This window comes from Archocentrus centrarchus, unplaced genomic scaffold, assembly GCF_007364275.1.
Source record: "Archocentrus centrarchus isolate MPI-CPG fArcCen1 unplaced genomic scaffold, fArcCen1 scaffold_35_ctg1, whole genome shotgun sequence".
In the NCBI taxonomy this organism is placed as follows: Eukaryota; Metazoa; Chordata; class Actinopteri; order Cichliformes; family Cichlidae; genus Archocentrus; species Archocentrus centrarchus.
The window spans coordinates 2282916-2306067 of NW_022060262.1; the positions used below are offsets into that span (position 1 = coordinate 2282916).

The 23152-nt window shown below is 43.6% G+C and overlaps 2 protein-coding genes across 7 annotated transcripts; one reads left to right on the forward strand and one right to left on the reverse strand.

Moving 5' to 3' along the window:
• The first annotated feature begins 1236 nt into the window (after positions 1–1236).
• LOC115776593 (fibrillin-2-like) lies at positions 1237–22146 on the forward strand. Of its 6 annotated transcripts, XM_030724320.1 has the most exons (17): positions 1237–1301; positions 14166–14223; positions 15930–16168; positions 16430–16512; positions 17806–18048; positions 18152–18205; positions 18290–18415; positions 18971–19099; positions 19272–19322; positions 19498–19623; positions 19725–19946; positions 20130–20261; positions 20740–20862; positions 20969–21094; positions 21315–21440; positions 21611–21733; positions 21916–22146. In XM_030724320.1, the coding sequence occupies exons 3-17, from the start codon at positions 16002–16004 to the stop codon at positions 22071–22073; spliced, it is 1989 nt and encodes a 662-aa protein (XP_030580180.1). In that variant the 5' UTR covers positions 1237–1301; positions 14166–14223; positions 15930–16001; the 3' UTR covers positions 22074–22146. The 6 variants fall into 6 exon arrangements, with proteins under 6 accessions (XP_030580180.1, XP_030580179.1, XP_030580184.1 ...); XM_030724319.1 differs by lacking the exon at positions 1237–1301 and having other exon boundaries at positions 14163–14223; positions 15902–16168; XM_030724321.1 differs by lacking the exon at positions 1237–1301 and having other exon boundaries at positions 15912–16168.
• On the reverse strand, positions 2917–9777 carry LOC115776591 (uncharacterized). Its single transcript, XM_030724316.1, has 2 exons — positions 3111–9777; positions 2917–2995 (listed from the first exon to the last, which is right to left on the reverse strand). The coding sequence occupies exon 1, from the start codon at positions 9541–9543 to the stop codon at positions 3490–3492; it is 6054 nt and encodes a 2017-aa protein (XP_030580176.1). The 5' UTR covers positions 9544–9777; the 3' UTR covers positions 2917–2995; positions 3111–3489.
• Positions 22147–23152: the final 1006 nt, after the last annotated feature.

A 23152-nucleotide genomic window follows, 5' to 3' on the forward strand; every position in this document is an offset into this window, starting at 1 on the left:
TTTAATATAACATAACCACAGCACCATCACCCTGTCACAGAGGAAGAGGAGGAGGAGGAGGGTTTGGCTTGGTGTGACGGTGAGCCGCTTGACGTGTTGAGCTGATTTCCCCAAGAGGCACGATGGAGAAGACATCTCTGCTCTGTAAGTACGCTGTAATGATTAAAGAGTCTTTCTGCTGTCTCTCCATCCACAGTTTAGTGTAGAATCAGGAGAGATAACTGGACTTTTTAGATGTGGGTGTTATGGGGGGGACAAGAAGAAGGAAGAGGGTCAACAGGAAACCAGAATATTTGATATAAATTAATACAGTGAAGAATATTTGTGTAGATACAGTGATGTATATGGTAACGTGCAGCCCTCATACAGATGTGTGACATGATCCACTGCTGTGTGTATCACTTTAATGCTGCAGCGGGTGTAAATCCTGCTGGTACTGTGATAAATATCTTGGTGATCCACCTTTAGCAGCAATAACCTGCAGTAATCATTTCCTGTATGACTTCCTTTGTGACAGTCTCTGACATTGTTGTGAAGAAATCTTTTGCCCGCTCTTCTTTACAGTGTTGTTTCAGATTTGTAGGTATTTTTTTTTCGGCTCTCTTGAGGTCCCACCACAGCATCTCAGTCGGGTTTGAACTTTAACCGGGTCGCCGCAGCGCTTTGATTCTTTTCCTTCTCAGCCGTTCTGTTGCAGACTGAACATGCAGACATGTTGTCTCAGATTTTGATGTGAACTTTTCTCATGTCTCTTTAGTTCTGATCTCACTGCTGAATCACATAACAAACCAAGGTCAGTAACCTTTTTACATTACAGTCCAAACCTGAAACAGTGTTCCTCATGATGCTGGATTATTCCATTGCATGTGAAAATATAAATTAATTTAAGGATAAATGTTTGCATTTACTGCAGTCATATACACGGGGTTGGGATGTGCAATTTTCTGCAGTTTTTTATGGAATGCTTCATAATCGTGAGCTATAGAATTAAAGCTATTACTAATATGATTATTATTATACGTACATACTTCCCCCTCACAGCTCACAGTCTCAGTTTTGTACCCTACATAAATGGGTCAGTCCCTTTACAAGGAAGGACAGACACAGAGACAAATGCCAAAAATGTGTCTGTTTGCGTCCCTGTTTCATCATTTTGTGTCTTCCAGCACTCCCGGCTGATAAATAACTGTCAGGATAACTGAAGTTTTGGATCATCTGAAGTTGTTCGTGTCATAGGCAACAAACCCTGTGATGTATTTGTCACTGAAGGCTTTTAAAACTCTGCAAGCAAGATTATTTTTGTGAGTGAATGTGTTTTTAATATTCAGAAGCATTTTTATATCATGAACATCATTAACAGAGAGTTTTAGAGTCCTGTATCAATGTCTTATTAAATAATAATAAACAGTGTGTGAGTGAATGACTGATCACTGATGAAGAGATGAGGCTGGAAGCTGACAGGTGCATCTCTGAGCTCAGGTCTTTGTGTGTCTCTGTGATTCACTCTTCACATTGAGGACATCAGTGAGACGGCCCTGTTGCTGCTGGGTTTGTTTCTGTGTTGTGGTCCTGAACTTTCATGAACCCACAGACTTTAAATCTGTTCTGTCAGCAACCACTGCTGCAGGAGATTTTATATGCTGCAAACAAAAGGTGTCCTGTGGTACCTGCAGGATTACTAGATGGAGTCTATAGCAGTCAGTATGGTCCAGTGCTGCCATCTACTGACACTGGAGTGCTTCTACAGGCTCTCTAGCTCTGGGTCTGCACCAGTGAATGCTCAGTGACCCCACTCTGCAGGCGCAGCAGCTGTTTTCTATCCACTATGAAGAAAATAATGAAGACAGAGCAGAGAGGGTGTATTCAAATATGATGAGGGAACCTGGCAGCTTCCACAAACTGGCGCCTGCTCCTTTGTATCTTCCATGCTGTTGGTGGGCTGCTGGCGGCCCGGGTCTCCCGGGTCTTTCTCTACCTGCCTCTGGCTGCTGGTGGGCGGAGCTGCAGCTTTCTGCCCTCGTTAGAAATAAATTTTGATGACAGAGACACAGAAACTCACACTCTTACTCACACAAACACAACAAAACTGTTGGTTTGTGTAGTCATGCTTTGTTTATTTCACATAAATTTGTTTTTCCAGGTGTTTTTTTTTTGTGTGTGTGTGTTTTTTTACAGATGCAGCAGTTGATGAACCATTATGGTTTTGTCCTGGTGTTCTGTCCTCTCTGTCCTCTCTGTCCCCTTTTCTATTTTCTCCCTTTTCTCTTGTTTCTGTCTTGCTTTTTTCTCAGCCTGTGAACTCTGGCATTAATACAACACACATACATGAATGTGAAAAACAACACCGATAAATCAATAAAAGGACAAAAGAGCTCATTTTGGAAGGAAAATGTGTTTGGCTCATCTCACATCACAATTCAGCTTGAAGAACAGTTTTGCTCCTAAAATCAGTTCCATTTCTTTCAGGTCTGCTTTTACAGCCATTCATTAATTTTAATAAACTTCTGGGTGTGGAGATGATTACCATCAGATTCTTTAAACATCAGGGTTTTTTAATCTTCATAATTCAGTAGCTGATAATATAGAATCAATATAGAAATGATGTTTGTGTTCAGCCCAGTGCAGAAAACGGAGCTGTTCTTGTACCTGATCGCCCTCCAGTGGTTACAGATGTTACTGTAACAGGCTGGAACTGCGACGGTGTGCAGGCGCGTCGTTCGCCCTGCTTCTTAAACCAACTGTTTATTAAAGGGAAACCGTATTCAGTTTGTCACCGAGCCACATGTGAAACACTCCTGTCTCCGTGTGACCAACCCACACTAATCAGAACGTAGCCTAAGAGCTGCTAATGTGTTCAGATACATCACTGTTGACTCGCTGTGCAAAGACATTGATAAATAATGAGTTAATACCTTGTAGCACCCTCACGGATTAACGAGCGCACGACGTAGAATCATAAAACAGGGTTTATTCTTGTCTTCACAACCCGTGAGAACTGCTCACGACAGAAGAAAACAACAAAAAAATACCATATCAAAACTCATTCTTGTACTTTGTGTCAGTCAACGAAGATATTAATCACAGATAATAAAACATATAAGTACACAAACCTCGTGAACTGACATCCAGGAGGGGCTAAACAATCCTTAACGATCTTAGTTTTTTCTTCTCCACCTTCTTTCTCCCTTCTTTCTTCACTTATCAACTTTCCGCGTTTCTTTCTCTCTGTGTGGAGCTAACCAGCCGCCGCAGCCCGCATAGCATGTGCATCGGTACAGTGGGCTCGGGTGGAAACACAAGCTACAAACAATTGTACTTTCTATAGTCCACCACTAGGTGGTGCAAAAGAGCAAGTTCAAATATACAGCTCAACGAAAACTTAAATGTAAATACTGTTACACTCCCACCAATCACTTGTGATTTTAAAGGAACAAACTATTAACAATGAAATAATGAACTGCTTATGAATTAAGGATTATGAACTATATTTTAGGCAGAGTGAGGCTGAGAATCTTCTTCTGCTTCTATCAGAACGACTGTCTTCTGAATTGGTCTCTCCAGATGAACAGGTTTGGAGGTACGCTTTCCTTCTTTGTCCAGAGTTGGATCACTTATCAACAATTTCACCTTCCTCACTCTTCCGTCCTTACCAGGGTAAACTTCAATGATCCTTGCCAACTTCCACTGGTTGCGTGGAGTTATCTCATCCTTCAGGAGGACAACATCATCGACCTTAGCATTTCTACGCTCTTTGGTCCACTTCTGTCTACTCTGGAGATTCAACAAATACTCTCTTTTCCACCTTGTCCAGAAAGTGTTGGTGAGGAGTTGAACACGACGCCACCTCTTACGGAGATAAAGATCTTCCTTCACGAACCTTCCTGGAGGTGGGGAGATGATCGTGGACTTCATGGTTAGTATGTGGTTTGGTGTTAAAGGTTCTGGGTTTGATGGATCACACAGTTGGTTAGTAGTCAATGGTCTGCTATTGATAACTGCCATGACTTCATACAGGAACGTCCTTAGAGAGGAGCTGTCGAGTTGTTTGCCTGATTGTTCCAGGATTGATGTGAGTACACTCCTTATGGTGCGGATTTGTCTCTCCCAGACGCCACCCATGTGGCTTGACGCTGGGATGTTCATGAGAAACTCGCAGTCCAGTTTTCCCAGTTTTGCTTGATCCATTTCTTTAAATGCTTCAACAAACTCATTTCTGGTGCCTACAAAGTTCGTGCCTTGATCACACCTTATTTGTCGAACTGTACCTCTGATGGCTATGAATGCACGTAAAGAGTTGATGAGGGAATCTGTAGACAGATCATCAAGCATCTCGAGATGTACTGCTCTGGAGCACATGCAGGTGATTAGCAATCCATAGCGCTTTAACTCCTTGCGGCCTTCCTTGACAAAAAAGGGACCGAAGCAGTCCATCCCACAGTAGGTGAATGGTGGTGCAGTTTCCATCCGGTCCTCCGGGAGGTCTGCCATCTTCTGCTGCTCTGTGGGTCTTCTGAACCTCCTGCATTTTACACATTTATAGATACAGGATGAAACAATCTTACTGCATCCAAGTATCCAAAATCCGTTAGCTCGAAGCTCATTCATAGTGATTCCTCGTCCTTGATGGTAAGTCTTCACGTGATAATGTTTGACGAGTAACGCAGTCACGTGACTGTTTCTTGGCAGGATCACAGGATGCTTGACATCAGGATGCAAGGCAGCATGCATCAAGCGTCCGCCTACCCGAAGAATGCCATGGTCGTCAAGAAATGGACATAACTTGTGTAGCTTGTTGACCCTGTCATTGGTCTGCATCACTTCATGATGTTGTAAGGTTTTTATTTCCTGAGCGAACGCCGCTTCTTGAACTATCCTTATTATTGTTACCTCTGCTTCCTTTCTCTCTTGCAGGGTGACAATGTCACATGACCTCTTGTGATCCTTCACTTCCTTGACATAGCGCTTGAGTCTGGCAACAGCCTTAATCATTCTCAACCAGTCTGAAAACTTGTGTAGCCGATCCAACAGTGACCTTTGTTCTTCTGCTTGTATCTTGTGGACTTGAACCTTCTTGACCTCTGGGTCACTGTTCGATAACTCTCCCACCTTGATTTCACCACTGGTTATGACCTTCTGCCAGAGAAGATCTGGACCTTTGAACCAGTTTGAGGCTACAAGTTGTTTTGCTGTAAGGCCTCTTGAGGCGTGATCTGCTGGATTATCTTCGGAGGTTACATACCACCATTGTGTTGACTCTGTACTTTGTTTGATGCGTTCCACACGGTTTGCAACAAATACATGAAACCTTCTGGCTTCATTACTGATGTATCCGAGTACCACCTTGGAGTCAGTCCAGTACCTTTCTTCTGAGATTTCCACTTCCAATTCCCTTTTCAGCATGTCACTGATGCGAATGGCAACAACGGCAGCCGACAACTCAAGCCGTGGAATAGTTGTGACTTTGGATGGTGGAACTCTCGATCTTCCCATCACCAAGGAGCAGTGAACTTCGCCAGATGGGCTTACTGCCCTCAGGTAAGTGCACATGCCATATCCAGATGCACTCGCATCAGAAAAATGATGAAGCTCATAGTGTTGTGGCTTGAAGTTCGGAGGGATGTAGCATCTGCGAATCTTTACCTCTGCAAGGTTTCCCAGTTCACGCAGCCAGGACTCCCACTGGGGACGAAGGCTATCAGGTAAGGCTTCATCCCAACTGAGCTTGTCTCGGCACATTTGTTGCAAAATTTGTTTTCCTAGCAAAATGAAAGGTGACACGAACCCAAATGGATCGAACACAGAGGCAACTGTAGATAATACTCCTCTTCGGGTGAGTGGATTTTCCTTGACAACCACTCGGAACTGGAATTGATCTGATTCCACGCACCATTGTACGCCAAGTGCTCTTTCCATATGCACTGCCTCAAATGCTATATCAAGGTCCTTGGCAACCGCAGCACATTCTTCCTTTGGAAGCGAAGCTAAAACTCGGGTGCTGTTTGAGACAAACTTGTGCAGCCGAAGGTTGCCCGTGCTGCACAATTTGCGTGCTTCGTTGACAAGCTGTATTGCTTGATCTTCAGTGTCGACACTTGCTAGTCCATCATCAACATAGAAGTTGGTTTTGATGAACTTGATGGTTTCTTCATTAAAACTTCCTTCTCCTTCAGCTGCAAGGTGCTTGAGACCATAGTTGGCGCAACCTGGAGACGATGCTGCACCGAATAGGTGTACCTTCATTCGGTAGACTGTGAATGGAGTTTCAAGGTCGCCGTTCTCCCACCACAAGAACCGTAGGTAATCTTGGTCGCAAGCACGCACGTGAAACTGGTGGAACATGCGTTCAATATCACACATGAAGGCCACTGGGCCTTTACGGAAGCGACACAAGACTCCGAGCAGGGTGTTTGTTAGTTCTGGACCAGTCAGAAGATGGTCATTTAGTGAAGTGCCTTGGAACTTAGCAGAGGCATCAAAGACGACGCGAATCCTTCCAGGTTTTTGTGGATGATACACCCCATGGTGTGGGATGTACCAAACTGGTCTTTTGTCAGTGTCTTGGTCTGGAACCTTTTCAGCATCCCCATGGGCTATTATCTCATCCATGAAATTCTTGTAATCCATGTAGTACTGCTTGTTCCTCTTCAGCCTCCTTTCTAAACATTTGAGACGATGAATAGCACATGCCTTGTTATCTGGCAGGTTAGGCCTTTCGCTCTTGAATGGGAGTGGCATCTCAAAATGACCATCCTCCTTGTGCCTAATGCCCTTCTTTATCTTTGTTAGAAATCTGAGATCTTCTTGAGAGACCTTTACATTTTCTGAAGCCTTCTCAACAAAGTCAGATTCCAACATTTTTAGGACCTCTGTAGAAGAGACCGTTTCCCTTATCTGAGTTCTGTAAACATAGTGGACCTTGTTGGTGATGTTTGAATAGGGTTGAACATCAGGCACCACTTGCTTCACAACGACTTGATGACTCACTCCAAAGCCATCTCCATAATCGAGACATGGATTGCCATAACCCACAATACTCCACCCCAGATCAGTCCTTTGTGCGAATGGCTGGGTTTCATTTCCTGACACAACTTCACGAGGAACAAGTGCTTGGGGGCAGTTGTAGCCAATCAGCAGGCCAATATCACAGCTTTGTATTGGAGCAAGCTCATCTGCAATGCATTCAAGATGAGGCCATGCCTTGGCTGTTTGAGGGGTTGGAATGTGATCTCGATTTGCAGGTATGAAGTCTCTTGCATACGTTACAGGTAGGGAAATTGTCTTATTTGAGTAAAACCCTCTTACTTGTAGACCTGAGAGCTTGAAACAGGACACAACTGTGTTTCTTGAAGACATGGTGGTAAGCCTTAGCTGAGCTGATTCGCCTTTTATATGCAGAGCTCGTGCCGTTTCTTCAAGAATAAAGGTCGTGTCGCTCTGCGTATCAAGAAGCGCGTACACGAGAACTTCGCGCTCTGGCTCACCTTCAGCTGACACCCATACTGGAACAATGGAGGAGGTGTGAGTGTCATCAACATTCTGTGCGACTCTGTTAGATGTTGCTTCTCTTGTTGTTGGTGTGAAACTGTTGTCTTGTGAAGCGTCTGGGTTTCTTTGTCTTGTGTTGTCACTGTTGGTTTGATTTCTCATTGTTCTTTCTTTTCTGGTACGATTGTCATGAAGACATGTTGGATGTTTTTTATCACATGTATCACATGTTGCTCTGCTCTCACAATCCTTAGAATGGTGACCAGACTTCAGGCAGCCAAAACATAACTGCTTGTCTCGAGCAAAGTTTAACCTCTCATCAATGCTTTCACTCATGAACTTCCTACACTTAAGCAGGCTGTGACCTGACTTCTCACAGTACATACAACTAGTACTGACAGATCTTTCATTTGAGTTAGTTGCCAGTACCTTCGCTCCATGGCTTCTGTTCTTTGGTGTTTTTGCTCCTTCAATTTCACTTGATTTCAGAGTGAAAAGAGATGTTATGGGATTACAGGCAATTTTGGCTTCTCGTGAGATGAAATCCACAAATTGGCTGAAGGTTGGAAAGGTGTGGCTCTCCTCTTGCACTTCCATAACCTTTCTGTTCCACCGTGAAATGAGCCAATCTGGGAGTTTTGCAAGCATCCTTTGGTTTTCATTGCAGTCATTGAGCACTTCAAGGCCCTTCATTTGTGACATGGCAGTCTTGCAGCAGCAGAGGAAGTCAGCAAACGCTTGAAGTTCCATACTGCTCTTAGAGCTTATCTTGGGCCATGCATCAAGTTTATCTCTATAGGCCTTGGCTACAAGGAAGGGATTGCCATACCTCTCTTCGAGAACTGTCCATGCTGCATAATATGCTGACTCTGTGCCAAGCGGAAAGTATCCTTCTATTGCCTTCCTTGCAGGTCCACTTACATACTTTCTCAGGTAATAAGTCTTCTCTTCAACTGGTATATTTTTTCTGCCGATTAGAGTCTGAAAGGAAATCTTCCAATCATTATATCTAATAGGATCACCGCTGAATATTGTTGGCTCTGGTGCTGGAAGACGACTTACACTGAGAGACTCTGCAAATGCCTTGACCAGGTCTGTTGTATTCACTTCTTGTTGGAGTGTCACATTTTGTGGGGAAGGACACCGGTTGAAATGTGAGTCATTGTTTCCAGACTTGACTTCATGTTTCTTGTCAGAGCTGTGATGAAGTAGGCTGTATATTTCTTCATCTGAGCATTCACCTTGTTCATACACCTGTTGTCGAGCCCTTGCTGCATTTAGCCTTTTTACTGTCTCAAGTCGCTCCACTTCTCTGCGCTTAGCTTCTAGAGCTCTCTGTCTTTGTGCTATTTCTGTTTCTTGTCTTTCAATTTCCTTCATATGAGTTTCTTGTTCAAGCAGAACTTGCAGCGCAGCTTCATTTGCTGCAACTTCAGCAGCTGCATCTTGTCTTTTATCCGAGAGCCTGCTGGAGTGTCTAGTGGAAACTCTTGAACGAGAGGAGAGCTTAGTGTTGTCTGACCTTACACTTATCCTGTCTGAGGCTACTAACTTAGATATAGACTCAGTCTCCCTCAAGCATTCATCTCCTTGAACTTCAGCTCTACTTGGGCACCTTGCTAGTGCTCCGATAATTGTCTTTGTTATGGCTTCACACGCGTCCATTCTCCGTCTTGTATCATTATCTGGAGATTCAATGTGTCTCAACTCTACATAGGCAGCATTCACATCTTTAGAAGCACTTGAAACCTTGGAGACATGTTCCTGTAGCAGACCCTTTGAGCACTGACCATCTATGGCTCCTTTGGCATCCTTAACAACAGCTTTCCACTTCTCATAGCGCACACTGAAACGATATGCAGCCTTCCTTTTGTGCTCATCGTGCAGTTCTTGGCCCTTTTCCGTCAGCGTACGGACTCTTTGGCTCCTTTGTGCCCTTTGTGAGGTAGTAGAGACATCATCAGCTGTGCCTTTTGCTGCTTGTAATTCTTCATCTGCAGTAAGTTGTTCCACGTCACCATCTTCATTAACTTCTGGATTAGCCTCAAACTCTGCCATTGTTGGAGTTTATTTTATTATTTACTCTTAAATTAACCTTAAGTGCAGGATTGACTGCAGCAGCCTGAATTTGATTTGGTAAGGAGGAGTAAATGAATATTGGTCTTATTTGAACTGACTGTTGTGATCTTAAAACACAGTAATTATTGCAACTCTTTAAATCACGTCTTTACCAAGCCATTAATATTGTATCTTCTGGCACTTACTTAAACACAGTGAATGCACATTGCACAGATTACTTATCACAACATCAAATTAATACTGTATAAATTTCAGTCACTCAAGCGGTAGAAATATAACAATGAGAAAATATTCAAGTCCTTTGCTTTGCTCCTCAATACTGAGAAGCTGGTTTTAATTCCTTTAACAGTCCATTTTTTGTAAGTAACTCAAGTAAGTCCTTTAACTGGGGCGACATTTATTTTGGGGGCACCTGAACCTTCCTGCGATGGCTGTGTCCTTGTTGTGCATAGCCGTGACTGACCATGGCGCCTCTGCTACTTGTTGTCGGCACCGTCCTTTCATCTACCCGCGCGGAGCAGAAGAGTTCTCACTGTAGCACCCTCACGGATTAACGAGCGCACGACGTAGAATCATAAAACAGGGTTTATTCTTGTCTTCACAACCCGTGAGAACTGCTCACGACAGAAGAAAACAACAAAAAAATACCATATCAAAACTCATTCTTGTACTTTGTGTCAGTCAACGAAGATATTAATCACAGATAATAAAACATATAAGTACACAAACCTCGTGAACTGACATCCAGGAGGGGCTAAACAATCCTTAACGATCTTAGTTTTTTCTTCTCCACCTTCTTTCTCCCTTCTTTCTTCACTTATCAACTTTCCGCGTTTCTTTCTCTCTGTGTGGAGCTAACCAGCCGCCGCAGCCCGCATAGCATGTGCATCGGTACAGTGGGCTCGGGTGGAAACACAAGCTACAAACAATTGTACTTTCTATAGTCCACCACTAGGTGGTGCAAAAGAGCAAGTTCAAATATACAGCTCAACGAAAACTTAAATGTAAATACTGTTACATACCTAATGATCACATCAGACATGAGAGATTTGGAGAGTTTGATGATTGTGTTCTTTTCAGCCAGCCTGACTTCAACCTTTAGCTGTGTTCTATTAATGTGACTGTAAATAAAGAACTTTAAAAGGAGCTGTTACAGCGACCAGAATGAGGTTCTACTGTTGTGCTTCAGGGAGGTCCAAACCATCAGCAGCTCAGTGCAGCATCCCTGCATCTCCACAGTCTGGTTGGTGTATACACATGCACACAGATTCACTCTAAGAACACGTCTGCTTCTGGTTACTGTTGTTACTGTTTACCTGCACAGAAAGACTCACAGCAGCTGATCTCTGAACAGCACTGCAGAGAAACACAGCGACTGTGGCATCACTGAAACTGTGACTCTCCCCAGTAAATCCACCCTGTCACAGTAACCTCTGACCTCTGCAGGATTAAATGTGCACATGGCCAACAATGCACTAGAATGGCAACTTCTATTGTTGTGTTACATGTAGCTGACAAAGCAGAGGTGCTGTTTTAGCTGTCAATGTGAGGCCAGAGCTGCTGTGGACCGTTCCTTCACTGGCTTGCTGGAAGTCTCAGATCGGTTACATGAAATCCATAATTGTGGTCATTTTCATGAGGATTAGCATAATCATCATTTTCATACTGTAAAAATGCTTTTTGCTCACTACAAATTTTATACAACTTTGATATTTGTGTGCTAAGCATTTAGTCTAGCTTTGCACACAGACTGTAAGCAAAGGAAAAAAGGAGACATCCACAAACAGAAGTGATTTTAGATGCATGAGAATGCTTTTATTATCATCATATCTAATTATTCTGGGTTCTCATGGATGAAGAAACAGTTTCAGGATGATAAGGGAATTGAATAGAGAACAAACAGTAAGGGAAAGATAGAAGGGTAAAGGAGGTGAAAAGAAAGAGAAAGGAGAAGAAAAAGGAGGGAGAGAGAAGAAAGGGATGGAGAGGATGGCGAGAGGAGGAAGACGAGTCCAGTGTCATCCATGTGGGACTGAAGAAGCAGCAGATTGATGCCAGAGAAACCTGAAGAGCTTCTTCTTTCTTAGGCAGCGCTCCTGCAGAGCTTTGTGCTGCAGTATGACCTTTTTCAGGTCACTGAGGTTTTCTGCGTTCTGCTCTTCGAGCTCTGTGACCCTTTTCTTAAGTTCCTCGATCTTTTCCTGCCTTTCTGCTTGCTTTTCTTCCAGTTCTTGATGCTTCTCTTCCCACACTTTCTCAGCCTCATACATGGCTTTCTGTGCTTTCACCTTCAGCTGCAGCGCCTCGTTCAGTTCAGTATTTGTCTGATGAACATTGTTACACAGATTTTGCAGCTCTGCATTTTTTAACAATTGTCCATCGAGCATTATTCTCAAGCCTTCATGCGTTTTCAGGGAGTCTTCAAGCTGGCAGTGCATCTCTGTTAGTGAGGCTTCCATTTCATGGACTTTGTGCTGCAGCTCAGGGTGTTGGTCCTCCTCTTCCTCCTCCTCTTTCTGCATTTCTGCAGGTTTCGCTGTTCCAACAAGCCCTATTTGTAAGATTCTGTTTTCTTCATAGGCCTCGTGAAGCTTCCACTGCAGCTCCATATGTTTTGCTCCCAGTTCTTTCTTTTCATGAAACAGTTCTCCGTTTCTTTGGAGAGCTTCATCCAGCTTTCCTTGCAGCTCTTCATTTTTTCTCTCAGCGTATTCCAGCTTGCCTTGAATCCCCTTGTACATCACCTCCAAGTCATTGAGCCTGTTCTGGACTTGTAGGTGTTTCATTTCTTCTTCTCTGGACTCTTTCAATATTTGTCTGTTTCTCCCCAACAGTCGGTAAAACCGGACTTCATTATTTTTCTCTCCATCCTGCAGCATGCCCTGCATCTCTGTGTAGGTTGCTTCCATTTCTCGGAGCCTGCACTGCATCTCTCTGTGCTTCGCATCTTGTTCATGCTCATTTGGCTGTCCAGCCGCATGAAGCGAGTCGGTGGAGTCGCTCTGTCTTTGGTGGTGAGACATGCTGCGATCCTGACGCTGTAGAGTTTCCAAAACTTTCCAAATATTTCTCAGCAGAGGACGAACGTTTCAATGCTGCGATCAAACTGGCTTCCAGAAACAAAATGTTCTCCTGAAGTTTCTCTGGTCTACATAAATGCTAAAGATCAAAGGTGCTTTGTGATGGTAGTCATATAGAATGTCAACATTCTATATGCAAATGACACATGACAGTTTTAATGGGGATTTTTTATGTAGTGTGAATGCTGGTTCAGATACTGTTCAAATCCTCATTCAACCTCCTCCTCTTTCAACTCTAACTACTTCCACATACTTTCAGCTACAGACACCATTCAAACTTTAAAACGATGCCAAGACATTGAACTATTGATCTTGTATTTATCTTTTCAATATCTTTGATGGTTTTTCTTCAGTCCCAGTTTAAGTTTCATGGTTTTTTTTTTCAGACTTTAGAATGGGTGTGTATTGGATGGAATGTTGGCGAGTAGAGTGAGAGCTCCAACTGTCAGAGTGCGGGAATTAGAATTATTCATCTGAAAAGTTTCTATTTAAACTGCCACTGTGTCCACAGTTTTAACTCTACAGCCATCATTTTACCCTCAAAATGTAGAACCACTCCTCTTCTTTCAAACAGTGTGTGTTTGAACCCTGACAGATGTAAACTTTTTGAACTGTGTGGGTCCAAGTAGAGGGAGTACCTTCCTGCTCCTCCATAGAGATCAATTGTAATTTTAGGGAGGAGATTTTCTCAACACCAGGACAGAGCTCCTTTTTTAAACTGCTCCCATGACCACACTTTTGACCTCAGGGATATAAAAACCACACTGATGTGTAGAACAGGTCCTTGTGATGCTCACAGTTCAAAAAGTATATTTATGGATGATACAGTCTTTGATTGAGAAGCAGTTGTTTGACAGGTGCACCGAGGAAGATTTAACAGGGATTTACAGCAGTTACTGCAGTCCAGCTGACAGCTTTGGGCAGCTTTTTTCAGTTGGTGGGTTTAAATGTAGAGGAGCATTCTGATTGGTAGATCAGACTGTAAGCTGATTTGTGGATTTCCCCTATACGTTAATGAGCTCTCTTCTAATGTACATTTAAAAGATTTTCATTTAGTTTTTTATTTTGAAGCTTGTAACATTTGATTCATTCTTCCTAAAACTTCGAGCAGTGTTGTTCTGCTTAGTTTATTTTACTATGCATGTGTGTGTGCGTGTGTGTGTGCGTGAGTTTATCTGAGCAAAGAAACACTTTAACACTGAGAATTCAGAAACATTAGCGGCTCAGTCTAAAAGCTGGTGGCTCCTTCTGCAATCAAGATTGAACTCTGAGAGCTCTAAAAATGAGGCTGAGGCGATCTATGAATCTGAGAGAATTTGCTCCCGTGACTTGTGTTGCAGCCATGGTTGGCCTGGAGGGGAGTTGTGTGCAGAGTAATGAGAGTGAAGCTGTGTCAGCCACAGTGTGGATGTGGGTTTGTCCTGCAGTGTGTTACTACTCCCCCACCCCACAGCTCTTGCTCTGTGTCCCCTCCCCTCTCCCAAACAGGGCAGTTCCCTAACTTTTCTCTTTTTCTCACAGAAGGTTCGATATTCCATTCAGGGGCTCGTCGATGCCAAGGCTCTCCAACTGCTGCAAGGTATCAGTGACCTCCTGCCTGCACTAACATCTGGTGGCTCTGAGAGTGACCATTGTTTCACAAGTGGAGACTGTCTCTGTATATGCATGGAAAATGGATGAAAAAATGTAACAACTGTTAACAGATGGAGTGTGGATGTTACAATTTTTCTTTCTCCCTTTTTTCTAAACCACCTTTTTGGTCTTTAAAAAAGGGGGCGTGGCCTAGTCATGTTTTTATTTTGATTGCTCGCCTTGTTTGAGTTTTCGTGTGGGCTCAGCTTTCTTGGTGAGTATAGTGGAATGAAAACTCACCTGTTTTTCCATCTGTTGTGTTTCAGATAGTAGAAGCTGCTGTTGCCTTTTGTTTGTTCATCCATTCATAAAGTTGTGGTTACATGCACATTTCTTTTCAGTGCTTTTCAGTATCTTAAAATCTTATTTGCCTTTTTTTGGTCAGCTTGCAGCAGATGACTTGAAGAGCTGGTTTCCACTTGTGCACATCCTGCTCTCAAAGTTATTTATGGTTCTCTGTAGTGAATTAACAGCAGGTTAATTTAACTGCAGCAGTGCTTATCACATAGGTGCACCAGCAGTCCAGTGATTCATAATGATAATGCATGATGGATGCTTTACCTGCTTTATTTGGTTGGCACAGCTGCAGTAGCGCTCAGTCAGTAACTGATCACACATTTCTGTTGTTCCACTTTGACCTCCATGCAGCAAGAATCACAACATGTTTGTGTTTGAGAGATTTTTCTGTATTGTGTCCTTTCTCTGCCTGTTTCACTGTCTTCACTCCTCATCCGTCTCTCATCTTCCATTAAAATGAACTGCAGTCATGAGGCTGTGTGTTTCTCTTGTTTTTCCAGTCCAGCCTGGACTCTGTGTTTGCTGAGGTTTAATGTTACTGGGGGCCCACAGTTCACTGTTAAACCTGTGGCACCCACCTTTAGCCTGCCTCTCTGCTCCCTCTGGTCCCAAAGCAGCCAGAAGAATGTGTAAATGAGTGCTTCAGTAGTTCTTAGAGGCATCTTTCAACAATAAAACTTAAAGTCAAAGATAATCTGTGTAAATCCACACATATTTCTATTTTTCCTTCCCTCCCTGCAGTGACAGAAGTCTAGAAGCTTCTTTGTGGTGCATTAGCTCACTAAGCCAAAAGAACCTAAAAATCCATCCATTTAAAACAGCTTCTTTAATCTGAAATGAGCCTGAGAACATTTTATTATGCTCTTTAAATGCTGGTAAACAGCAGTGACACAGAGCATGTTCCTCTCTTCAGTTTTTTCTCCCTGCAGTCAGTCTGTGTGTCTGTTATGAAACAGCTTTAAAAACAGATTTTAGTGCAATTCTCTGTTCAGTCCTCAAATCATATGGTTTCCATTTTCTTATGTAACCACCAAGCATCAAAAAAAGGAAAGAATATATAAAATCAGTGGCTGATTAAGCTGCAAAGTATTTAGTGAGAAAGTCAACAGTGAGTTTTCTTAAACAGAGGTTCTCATGTTGTGTAATTACATTGTAGGAGGTGCCTGTCAGCTTACAGCCTCAGGTTTCAGAGGGCTTTGTGTACATGTGATGTACCTGTAATGTAGCTTTAATGCAGAAGCATAAATGATGGAAAAGGTGTGTTAGATGAACGTCTGTGTTTCACTTCTCTGAACTTTAATGTCCTTTCTTCCTGTCTCACTGTGGAGTGAACACCAGGATTTGGTCTGTATCCAGGTGTAGATCCTGCTGCTCAGTCTGGGTCCATAAGGTGAGCAGTCACAGAGTGAGCAGTAGTATAACCGACCAATGGGATCAGGGAAGCTGGCTCGGGTGGTGCTGGGATGGGCGGTGATGTGCTTTGGGGCAATTCATGTGGCTCACAGTCAGACTGAGAATGGACCGTACCGAGCCGGCAGCGTGAACCGGAGGGAGGTGCTGCGGGTTCGACGCCACAGTCAGGAGACACTGAGAGGGTGAGAATCTGTGTGTCTCACTGCCAGTGAAATACAAAGACAAAGCAGTTTCAGATCACACTGGAGTATAAACCGCTTGTAGGCAGCACACCCCATCACATACCAAAAAGTTTATTTTGTTGTTCCTGAAAGCAGCGACTGTGCAGATCTCCGGCTCCTCGGAAAGTAACTCCCATGTGTGTGTTGGTTTATGGATTTAGTGAAATGTGTTGGGAGATCTGGCTGAGTACTGAGTTTATTTGTTCTTCTTTTCTCTGTCAGACCCAATGTGTGTGGCACTCGGTCCCATCCTCACTGCTGTCCAGGCTGGAAGACTCTGCCAGGAGGAAACCTGTGTATTATCCGTGAGTTCCTTCACTCGGAGTTCCAGCAATGGAGTATTTACCAGACACAAAACGGTCCTTGGAGGTGCCGTTAACTGACACCATGAGCTCTGCATTAAAATTCAAGAATTAAGAAAGATAGTCTCAGATTATGGTCACCACATAAAATAATCTGCGTAATAAAACAGATGATGCATCTTCCCGTCTGTCCTGCTGAAGTGTTCATGAGCAAGACGTCGATTTTCTCCTGATGTCATAGTTGCTAACCTGCATCTACTGGTCCAACTGCTTCTTTAAAAAGTAACAGAAAAATCATTCTGTCAGTAAAATGTGTGCAGCTGTCACGTGTTTCTAAGGCCTGACTGCAAGTAACCAATTATGAATCTAGACTTTTCATTATGTGCTAAAAAAAAGGACCATAACAATAACCACGAGTATTAAATGGAATTTCCACAATCCGGTCCCCTCAAACAAAACAAAATAAAACAAACAAAAAGTTCATCTAAAAGTTTATTTTGACAAATTTCAACAGGCGCTTAAAAAGTGGGGATGTGTTCAAAGTTAAAGTAGTCTTGACATCTGCACACAAACACACACATGCACACTGGAGCACGTGCACTCACACAACTGAGCTGATTCACATTACAGCGAGTTGATGGAAGTTAAACGATACCCAGGCTAAGCAGGCCGATATTTAGCAAGGCAGGAGGTTACCTTTGATGTTAGCTTTGATGTTAGCTTGGTGCACTGGTTAACACTGATGTGCTTTCCTTCTCTGAGCCTCATGGCTCACTCTGGGATTGTTCCTGCTATTTAAAGGTTTGGATCATGAGCCTGCATTTTAGCCAGAGCAGTGAAGTGACTCTGAGGGGGAAACTCCAGTGTAATAAACTGTTACTGCAGCACGCTACTGCAACAGACATCGATGAATGCAGCACCATTGCTGGTGTGTGTGATGGAGGAGAATGCACCAACAGCACTGGTAGCTATGTCTGCTCCTGTCACCACCTGTGGCCAGTAACCTCCCTCCATCACTGCTTCCTGTGGGTGGAGTTCTGATGAGTGGAGCTGGCCTGCAGACCTGCGGTCGCCATGTGCAGAAAAACAAACCTGCATACTTTAATCTGTTCTAATGTTAGCATCCATCTGACTCACATACAATACATACCTAACTGACGTCCAATGAAATGCTGCCAGGTGTTAATACAGACTGTATGGAAAAGAAACAGGAAATAATTACAAGCATTATGCATCTCATAAGCCTCTGATAATAAGATTTACTTATGAAAGTGACCCCTGACCTCTCTCCATCAGACATCGACGATTGTCAGACATCTGGCGGCTGCTCTGAGGGCTCTCTCGGCCGTGAGTGCCCACCAGGCCCGGTTGTTCACGTGCCCGTGGACACACACGTGAGGAACACCTGCTACGGCGCTGTCAAGATGGACGCCTGCTCGCGCCCCTTTGCGGGTGCAGCGACCAAGTCAGAGTGCTGCTGTGCCAATCCTGAACATGGCTTTGGGGAGCCTTGCCAACCCTGCCCCGCCACGAACTCAGGTACTGATTTGTTTCTTGAGCTAACAGATAAAGGCTAAAAATTACTGCGTTACTTGAAGCCAAAAGTAAAAGTGAGGAAATTTTCACAACATCTTCTGTCCAGCTGAGTTCCAGGCTCTGTGCAGCAGTGGTGTTGGCTTCACAGCTGATGGTGCAGGTGAGTAGCTTTTCCCTAAATTTGAATGTAACTGTGATACTGTTTAAAAAAAACATGTTCTGAATAACATCTGATGTTTGCTAGACATCAATGAGTGTGCCTTGGACCCGGACATATGCCAGAATGGCCTGTGTGAGAACCTCAGAGGAACCTACCGCTGCATCTGTAACACGGGCTACGAGCCTGACGCAGGCGGCAAGACCTGTGCTGGTGAGTCAGCAGTTTCAGTGGTTATCTACATGAAACATGGATAATAACCGAACTCCTTAAATCACTGCACAAATATGAACTCAGATAAGCTGCTGCACTTTCAAATGTACAGTGTGAGAAGTTTAGTTGTGTGACAGGTTGGTCTACAGAGCTACTTCCTCACTTTAGCTAAACAGGTACGTATCACAGGGCATCCCAATTTATGTGACTATGAGAAAGTAACTTTGTTACCTCTGAATCTAACTTTTTATTTTAGTGAGGAAGAATTTGTTACATAAGTTACAGTATCTCCTAATGATTTGCATGTTTATATTAATAAATACAGTTTTTTTTTCTATTATTCCTGACTGCTTGAAGCAGTGACTGATGCTCATGATCACCAGAGTAAGGTTTCAGGTTTTCAGGAGCCATCCAGAAGGATTATCATCTTCAGATGATGTCACAGATAAACTTTTTAAAGGTTTAACTAATATTAATTGATCATAAGGTTTGACTTTTTTCTTGATTTGGATGACACTCCACTCATGTTCTGTCTGTTGTTCTTTGAATCTGCAGATAGCATGAAGCGTGCTTGCTGGCAGGACAACCGCTGTAAGGTCAGCATCAGCGGAGCCACACTAAAGTCTGAGTGCTGCTCCACGCTGGGAGCTGCCTGGGGCAGCCCGTGTGAACCCTGCGGCGTGGGTCAGTTTGCACATGTTCACACAGCCGTGGTTCTCTGAGATGGCTTTAATTACAACTACAAATGCTTTGCATGTGAAGATTCTGGCATTTTTAAATCAAATATAAATCAAAGATAATCTAGCGCTTCATAGAGATTTCTTTTATCACATCTTGAGCTCATTTGTCTCTGCAGATGCTGCTTGTTCTCGAGGATTTGCTCTCACAAAGGACCTCGTCTGTGAAGGTAAGAATATCTGATGCCTGAGTGATCCAGGATGAATCTGCAGAGCTCCCAGCACTGACCTCTGAGGAAGAATTAGTCCTTGTAATGCACCTTCATATATCCTCCCTTTTTAAAAAAAAAGTGTCTTTTTTTTTACGCTGTAATCGTGATTCTCACAATATGCCACTTCATGTAGACATTAATGAGTGTGAGGTGATCCCTGGAGTGTGCACAAGTGGGCGGTGTGTGAACAGCCAGGGCTCCTTCCACTGCGAGTGTACTGAAGGTTTCACCTGGGACACCACCAGTCGCACATGTGTGGGTAAGAGGAAATCAGACCTTAGCTGATGAGACTGTTTTTTTAACCACGTCACAATCTGGCATTAAAATAAATGATTGCTTTTTGCTGTTATTTTTTCCCAGGCATGCACGGCGAGCCGTGCTACCTGAAATGGCATGAAGGTGAGTGCGGGGAGCTGCTGCCTGGAAGACACCCTCAGAAAACGTGCTGCTGTTCAGTGGGTGCTGCCTGGGGTGATGACTGTCAGGAATGTCCCAAACCAGCCTCACCTGAGTACAGAGCCATGTGCCCCCGAATGTCCGGCTTCGGAGGAGTTGTTCCGACTGGCGGGCCTTTCTACAGAGGTACTGGGATTCTTGACTTATTGAATATGGGCACAGAGACGCATCTATATTGACACAATCACATTTTTCTGAGAGTAAAGCTGCCAGCACCCACACACTCCTTCATTCTAGTCTCCACCTACGATGGAGAGGTTTTAATAATTAATATATAATAATGTTTAAAGTTTCTGTGCTTTTTTGTAGGTGCAGATGTGAATGCGTGCCAGCTAAGTGACGACCTGTGCAAGAACAGTCGGTGTGTCGACACGATGGGAACTTATCAGTGCTCCTGTGACACCGGTTACCAGGCAACGCCAGACCGACAGCACTGCGTTGGTGTGTGGAGCGCTGTGTGCGTGTCTGTCCTGGAGATGATGTGAATCACAGTTAAATTGCATGCATGATTCAAAAGTAGTGTGGGGGTTTACACATTCACACAACGAGAGAAAGCTCCTATTGGACGGCAGACCAGAGACACAGATCCCTTTGGGGTTGCATCAGGATCCGGCGTAAAACCTCAAATCAAACATGTGGAGCTGCCTGCCGTGATGAGCCTGAGTGAATAAGGGAGCAGCTGAAACTGGTTTCTACTTCAAACAGCCCAAATAAGCTGAAGTATCACAGATGAGTGCCCAAAGCTCATCAGTGAGACGGCTGCAGAGTGGCAGATGATGTTGTACTCAAAGATATGTTGTGCTGTTGTAAAGTCCAGTAAATATATTTTTGGTTTTGTGCATTTTGTGTTTTTATTTGTTGTTTCCGGGATGAATTTGTCTCATTGAGACTGAATTGTAACTGTGAGCTCTCGTCGCAGATGTTGATGAATGTGCCGTAATGAATGGAGGCTGTGAGGGCCGCTGTACCAACTCAGAGGGCAGCTATGAGTGCAGCTGCAGTGAGGGCTATGCCCTCAAGCCTGACCTCAGGACCTGTGCAGGTAAAAGAAAAACAAGCATAAAGAGATCAAACAAATGAAGTGAGAATAAAAATGGGGCCTTTTTGCTGTTACTTGTATCAAAGTGAATCCTCTGTCTGTGTGTCAGACATCAATGAGTGTGAGGAGACTCCAGACATCTGTGGCAGAGGCCAGTGCGCCAACATTCCCGGGAAATATCGCTGTCTGTGTTTTGATGGATTCATGGTGTCCATGGATATGAGGACCTGTATCGGTGAGGGGGGGGGGGGGGGGGGGGGGCAGAGCCTCTGAGTTTCTTGGATCTAAATTTTAACTCTATTTTCCTCTTTTGTGATTTTGTTTCTGCTTCTTCCACATGATTTTTTTCTTCAGTCCCTGACACTTTATAAATATAGACGAGCTTCCAGCATCTGTCAGCCTCATTCTGTCGCTGTCCAAGGTGCTGACATGTATAACCTGTCTGTCCGTCTCAGATGTGAATGAGTGTGATCTGAGCCCAAACATCTGTCTCCATGGTTACTGTAAGAACACCATAGGCTCCTTCGTCTGCCACTGTAAGCTGGGATACTTTGTTACAAAGGGATCCACAGGCTGCACAGGTACACGCACAGGTATCAGAGGCCAGGCTGAGCGGTCTGAGCCTCTAAAGTTAACACATGCCACATTATTATTATTATTATTATTATTATTATTAATGCTGTATTATTTTGCCGTTGTTAGAAAACAAAGTCACTGCCCGATTGTTGCCTAAGTAAAAGTTTATTTTCAGATATTGATGAGTGTGAAAAAGGATCCCATAAGTGTGACATGAATGCCGCCTGCATCAACATCCCCGGGAGCTTCAAATGCCGCTGCCGAGATGGCTGGGTGGGAGACGGCTTCAAATGCGTGGGTGAGTGGGTGTTTAGATTTTCTTAGCTGTGATTTGTGCAGTGCACGGAGTTCACCTGGATCCTACAGGTGTACCTGCAAAGAGGGCTTCAATGGAGACGGTTTTTCACGCTCTGGTTAAAGTGTCTGTGAGTCCAGGGCACAGTTTTTGTAAAACATCGATTTTTCTTTTTCCCGTTTCAGACACAGACGAGTGCACGCACAATACAAACCTGTGTGAGAACAGCCAGTGCACGAACACCCCGGGAGGATACCGCTGCGAGTGTGAGATGGGCTTCACTCCCACAGAAGACGGCAAAGCCTGTCAACGTGCTGCACCGGGAGTGGGTATCGGGCAGTGACTCCCCTGAACAGCTGTGAAGGAACTAATGGAAAACAAAGGATGACACAGGAGACACAGTTTGTATGTGTGTATTTGTGTGTATGTATATATATATATATATATATATATATATATATATATATATATATAATATAAAAAAGCAAAATATATTTAAAAAAAAAAAAAGCAAAATATATGATCTAATAAAGCCGCCTGTTACAGCACAAAGTAACCGAATTTTGTCATTACCTCTGGCTGTAACTTTGGGTAACCGGAAGTATAAAACCGTACAGCGGAAGTAGCAGTCTGTCATGGCAGCCTACGTGTGCTCTTTCAGAAACCCGTGGATTGCATTGCAGTGACTAAGAAATGGAGAAAAACTCCTCCAGACATCTAATACAGAAAACTCCATATTTAAACAGTACCTTGTCCTGTAGTTTTACTGGATCTTTTCCAGTCAGCCTGCCTGCCTGTTTCAGATTGGAGGTGAAACGTGTTCAAGAAACAGAAGTCCAGCCGCCATTTTTTTCAAACTCCAGAGACTTCCCCCTTTAAAAAACATGAGGAGGAAATCTGTAAAGTTCCTCTTTGATCCTGTGAGTCTTTGATGATCTGAGGAGAAATTAGTCCTGAACATTTAAAAGAACAAAGTCAACAAAGACAAATAAATGAAACTACAGTTAACCTGAAGCATCAGTCACGTGAGTCAGCACAGCATCAGCACTTAGCAGTCTCACGCCAGGGCAGAAGATTATGCAGACGCTAAATCAGCCAAAATATTTTAGTCTTTCAGTTATCAAAGATCACTGATGAAACATCAAAACATCTGGAATTATTTCATTTGCCAAGACCAAAATAAAGAGTTATTACAGATTAATTATCCATTGAACTTACTCTCTGAAAAGCACAGGGTGCCTGTGGTGGAGCTGCCACTTGTGGTATTCTGTGGAAAATGGCAATCAGGTTCAACAGTACCGGGCAGTGAGCACAGGGCCCACTAGAAGACATCAGGCCCTCATGAAGTCTGTTTCTGATTGTTTTTTGATGTCAAACTTTCATTTATGGTGCTTCTTGGCATAGGCATAGGAACTGGTATTG